The 5,532-nt window shown below is 57.8% G+C and overlaps 1 protein-coding gene across 1 annotated transcript in view; it reads right to left on the bottom strand.

Moving 5' to 3' along the window:
* Positions 1-5,307, bottom strand: part of LOC105310157 (arylsulfatase E-like) — a 16,058-nt gene extending 10,751 nt beyond the window's left edge. The window contains exons 1-4 of the mRNA XM_023526599.1: positions 5,270-5,307; positions 2,335-2,379; positions 1,628-1,843; positions 685-806 (exon numbers count right to left, since the gene is read on the bottom strand). Coding sequence (XP_023382367.1) covers positions 685-806; positions 1,628-1,843; positions 2,335-2,357 — 361 coding nt within the window. The 5' untranslated portion in view covers positions 2,358-2,379; positions 5,270-5,307. The remainder of the gene's footprint in view (positions 1-684; positions 807-1,627; positions 1,844-2,334; positions 2,380-5,269) is intronic.
* Between the last annotated feature and the right edge of the window lie 225 nt (positions 5,308-5,532).

The raw sequence follows: 5,532 nt of genomic DNA, 5'->3' as shown, positions 1-5,532 counted from the left end.
CTGATCCCGCCAAGCCGTATACATAGCCCACTGGTGCACAAGCTCGTCTGCACAGTGAATCCTTGGGGGACCTTCAAAATATTCCGACACGCGCTTTCCACTGCACAGACTGCGATTTCAGCTGCTCTGGGGAAGGGTTTGTGATCCGGGATGGTTGAAAGACTCCCCCCCCCCGCCTCCTCCCCTCCAGAGAATTCCAATGCGGTAACACGTTTATGCGTTTTTACACAGTTGGGAAAAATTAAAAAGCAGAAGTGTGCGTGCTGGCCTGGGAGAGCATGTGGCGTTCTAAGGTCGGTGTTCGTTGGGTGCTTGCGGCCTGTAGATGTTTGCGAGTGACATCGAACTGCAGAGCTCGCCACAGGGAGTACACAGAGGGGGCCCTGAAGCCTGAGACCGCTTCATATCTGGCCCTCCCCAGAAAAACGTTTGTCAGTCCTTCCTTATCACGCTATCCACGTCAAAGTCGACGATCAAATCGGGACACCCCTGCCTGTGTCACCCGCTTATCTCTGGGGTCCCATCCCTGACCAAATGCGCCCGGATGGCAAAAACATGGGGGGGGGGGCTTAGACCTCCCTCGTCCGCTTCACTGGTGGACCCGGGCCTTGGTGCGTGCCCGGGACGAGGCGAAGGGAGCGTGCTCCCGGGCAGCCCCACGCTTCGGGCGAACGGAGGACGAACCTGATCGCACAGGGTAGCGGCCCGTGAGGAAGGCCGCTCGGCTTGGGGTGCACACCGAGGCCGCGGCGATGTGCTGCGTGAGCCTCACGCCCTCCGCGGCGAGCCGGTCGATGTTCGGCGTCCTGCGGAGAGAAACGTGAACAGCTTATTCCTGATCTCACACACACACACAGACACACACACACACAGCGTTTTCCATAAAAAAAAATGTGCCTGTCATCGTTGAATCTGTCAGGTGTTTTTAGAAGGTGAGCAAAGGTCGATCGGAAAGAATTCTCAGTGTCTTCTGAAGTGTCGGGGAAACAAGTCGATGGGACCGTATTGACTGAGTGTCTGCAGCGCGCTATTGGGGATCGGATGGAGCCGTGGGAAATGCAGGACCGAGGGGCCAAGGTGCCTGCTCAGTCGGGGCTCACAGTCTCCATCGAAAGACGTGAGCTTAAGGCACCGACACATTGTCGGTGGCCCGTCAGGAGGGGACTGGGACACAGCTTCACGGTGCTGCCCGAGCTGTGTGTCTGAGGACCGTGAGGGTGTGGGCGAGCTGATGGGTTGGTCCTAACATGGAGGGACTTGCTATGACAGGCGGGCACGTCCTATCTCGGGATGACGAGGACCTGGGCTCGTCCGTCTCGGTTACAGCTTTCCACCAGCGAGTGTTGACGCCGTGTACGGGTCAGTGTGTTCGGCTTGGTGGACGGAGGTTTGGGGGCGGGATGAGGTCGCTTTGGCCTTTGGCTGAGGGACAAGTAGGATTTTAAAAACGTTGCCCGTCGCGGACGGTGCTGCTGGGCAGCACACTTAAAAACCAAACGATCGTGGATGGATATGTGGAGTGAATTTGAACTTGGCTTCACGCCGTTGTGAGGACGAGGCAGGGTTCGGGGTGTTCACACGATGCGTTGTCTAGAAATCTGGTCAGGTTTGGGCCTCGACTCCTTGCCTTAGGGTGCTGTTCCCATAGCAGCCGATGTCTCCGATGCCCAGATCGTCCGCCAGCATGAGGACGATGTTGGGGCGGGAGCCCCATAAATCGCTCCCCGCCGAAGGCTCCCAGCCCAGGATGACGCCGAGGGTCACGGCCAGCCAGCTCCTGAAAGAGAAGCTAGCAAAACGATGCTTCGTCCTGCCTTCTCTGTGACTCGCGTGGCTTCTGCATCTGGGACGTTGGTGTCACTGTTTTAGGGACGGTGGTGTTATCATCCCACCGCAGAAAACCTTGAGTTCATCTCTTAAGCATTGGGTTTATTTTTTCATTTCGCTTAAAAGCAGCCCGTAGTGTTATGGATGGCAGGCTGGGCGTGCCCACGAGCAGCAGGACAATAACGTTCCGGTCCCCAGGGTCTGGGGCTCAAAGGAACGTGTCTAACGTGGCATCCCGGGAAGATGAGAGGCCTCCGTAGGCGGGGGGCGGGCTTGGGGTCTACGTGAATTGGGAAGAGCGAAATGGGGTTCCTTCTGCTGCTGCGTGGGTCACACCCAGGGTAGGGGACCCTGGCTCAGCTCTATTGCTCATGAGTCGCAAGCCTGGACACAAGATCCGTGACCCACAGAGGGAGACCGCTCGGTCACCGATGCCTCCCGACAAAGCGGCCCGAGGGAAGGGGGGGCCGGAACCGGGGCCCGGGACGGCGCGGAGGCCCATCTTACCGAGGGTGTTCCCGGCGTAGCATCTCGTCTGTTTGCTTTGTCTTCCTGGAACAAATAAAAAGGGTTGTGACCACGTAGGCAGCGAAAAACAAACTCACTCCCTGAGTGAAATAGTAAAGTCCACGATGATCTGATCAATCAGACCTGGACACAGCTACTAAAAGCTCAGAGAAGTTTGCTCTACGGGACCAGAAACGCTCCAGGAGGGCTGAACAGCACGATGGGAGTGAACGAGCCGTGTCTCCCAAGGGCTACAGGGTCGATATGTGGGGCTTTTCCGCCTGGGGTCTGCTCAACGCCGCCGCTTCCCGGCTCCGCTCCGTGTCGCGAACGCAGCTGTCCATCCCGCTCGGACGCCGCGGTGCCGCTGCCTTCCGAGAAAGCTCTGTCTACAAAAACGTACGTACGGGGTGTGCCCCAGACTACAGATTTCCGATCCCTGATATACAAGGCACAAGTATAAAAGCAAGACAAGGCCAAACCGAGTGAGGAGCGTCCCTCGATTCAGCGCCCCGACCGTGCGCACAGGTCCGGTTTGGTGGCGCTCACGAGTTTCACGTCACGGTGCCACCCTCCCCACCACCCTGTCCAGAATTTTTTGTCCGATCTTGCAAAACGGAAGCTCTGTCCCCGTGCAACGGCAACGCCCCAGCCCCTCCCCCAGCCCCGGGCACCCCCCGCGTTTTAATTCCTGCCTCTGCGGATTTGAGAATCACACTGCGTTTGTCCTTTTAGGACTGGCTGATGTCGCTCTGCAGCGTGACCTCCACGTTCATGCACGTGGCATCTGTCAGAGTTCTCGTCCTTTTCAGGGCTGAATAATATTCCACCGTGCGGACGGACCGCATGTCGCTGACGTCCGGTGTATTATAAATGGACAGAGAGGGTGGAGGGCGACACGGGCAACGTCAGCGCCCACCACGTTGGCCACATCGGCACCTGCAGCTGTACTTGGACCTAATAAAGTCAGCTGAACCCAGGAAAAAAAAAAAAAAAACGTGTATATTTGCTCATCGGCACAATGTCCCAAGCTGCTTCTGTGTGCGAATTGCAACTTGGGTTCATTTTCTACTTCTGTTTCCCTAGAAACGCAACAGAGGCAGAATGTCAGCAGATGGCTGGGTGACACCGGGCGTGGTTAAACACTCCTTCCGGTTGGCTTGCCCGTGGCCGGGAGGGCAGTACGTGAACGTGACCGAAGCTGGCTCTGTGTGTCTGGGGGACAGTGACCACCCTGCAGACGGGGTGACCTGGAAGCTCTGCTCGCTTTGAGGAGATATTGGTGTCCATGGTGGGTGGGCTTCTGAGCCAGGAACAGAGGTGGCCGTCTTGTGGGTGTCACCCTCTGCCACCAGAGCTGGTCGTCGGGAAGGTTCACCCTGGTCCTGGCTGGCTGTACGTGCGGTGACGTGGGCCGCTGGATGGAGGAGACGTGCCCACTTGCCTTCTGAGCCAGCCGATGCCGTGTCCTTGACCTTGGTGGTCTCTGCACGTCAGCCTTGGGGGCGTCATTTCCAAACTCCCTGACCATCGTGCGTGACTTTTGACACCTTCTGAAGCTGCGCTGTCAGCAGCCTGGACCGGACGAGCAGCCTCTGACCTCCCCGACGGCCGTGCGTGTAGCTGGGACAGGGCACAGACCGGGCAGGAGAAGGCCCCACGGGACAGCTTCATGTGGTTGGCCGTGTGTGGCCATCGCATCTGTAGCTGGGACATGTTCACGGGAACCAAGACTGAGGGGTGCCAGCCCTCCTGGTGAACCCCAATGTGGCTGGGGAAAACGTAGCTACATGTCACAGGGCTGTCCCCTTCCACACCTCAAGGAGGACCCTCGGAGGGTGTTGGCCGTCCTGCGCGGTGTGTATCCTATATAGATTATGCAGGATACAACATATTACACGCTACCCAATACGCAAGACACACGTAGTTTGCCGATCATATAATTCTATAATATCCTATATACATATAATTTTTCCTTTGTACCTACTTTAATTAATTTTTATTTAGCCAAAGCATATTACGGGCTGCTTCTGATTTTTCCAGGGAATGTGCCTGGTTATCCTCATTATATTATTTGGGGTAGAGTTGGGTCTTTCTCGGTGACCATCATCATGGAAAGGTCATGTGAGGCTTCGGCACATCAATCGTTGGCCTCTGCCTCTCCAACGATAAATCCTATCTATTTAGCTGCATGAAAGGAGCCTGGGTTCCGATTCCAATGGATTCAGCCCTTGATGCCTGGACATTCTGCGGGCTTTGCTTCGGATTGGCTGCTGGGTCCCAGATGAAACGTTCCACAAGACAAATACAGAAAAATGGCAGACAGCACAGGCGTGGGGTCTGGGGCCGGGGCCCGGACGCCGGGGGAGGGGTCGTTCCAGGACACGCACTTGTCACCAGATGGAAAGGACTCTGCGGATCTAACGGCCGCACAGAGATGACGGTCCCAAGACACCGTGTCATCAGCCTCAGCCGTGGCGACAGCGAAGGTCTTAATTATTCTCACCGCCCTCCCCGACCCTGCCACAGCGAAGGCCGGGTCTGCGTCTTTGCCAAAAGACGAGGCGTCGGCCGGTCCGTGGGCGCCCCGTCCCCCAGGCCCCGCGCGGACGCTGGGCCGCGGTCCCAAACCCAGGCTGCTCTTTAAACCTCCAGGAGGACGCAGGCCACACGCTCTGAAACCCGTAAGAGCCTGGGGTGCTTCTGCTCCGTGCAGCCACCCTGTCCAGGGCACGTCACCGTGCGTTCCTTTCAGAGACCACGAGGGCCAGATGTGTCACGGACACGTTCGCTTTTCATGTCTAAGATGCTTCTCTTCTAAAGCATCTGCCAGAAGACGCGGTGTGGACCGTGTGACAGACAGAGTGCCGCCCGCGGCAGCCGCCCACCGTCCCCAGATGTCCCCACGCGCCCCAGAAAAGCCAGCTGTTGTTACCTGGGTGAGCGCGCCGTCACGGCTGGGCCAGCCGGAGGTCAGCGAGGTGGGGACGTTGGCTGGGGCGTTGGCTGCTGTGACTCTGAGAGACAGACTTTGCCTGACCGGCAGACAAGGACCCACTGGCTGTGACCGGCGACTCTCAGAGGCCGATCTCCCTGTTCAAAGGAACAAGAAAACGCAGACAGGCCAAGTGACGTCTCCCAGCGAGCGGCCGGGATGCCCTCGGGCGCCCACACGAGACGTCTGTTCTTCTGTGCTGA

The sequence above is a fragment of the Pteropus vampyrus genome, unplaced genomic scaffold (assembly GCF_000151845.1).
Source record: "Pteropus vampyrus isolate Shadow unplaced genomic scaffold, Pvam_2.0 Scaffold1288, whole genome shotgun sequence".
Classification (NCBI taxonomy): domain Eukaryota; kingdom Metazoa; phylum Chordata; class Mammalia; order Chiroptera; family Pteropodidae; genus Pteropus; species Pteropus vampyrus.
This window is presented reverse-complemented; position numbering and strand designations above follow the sequence as displayed.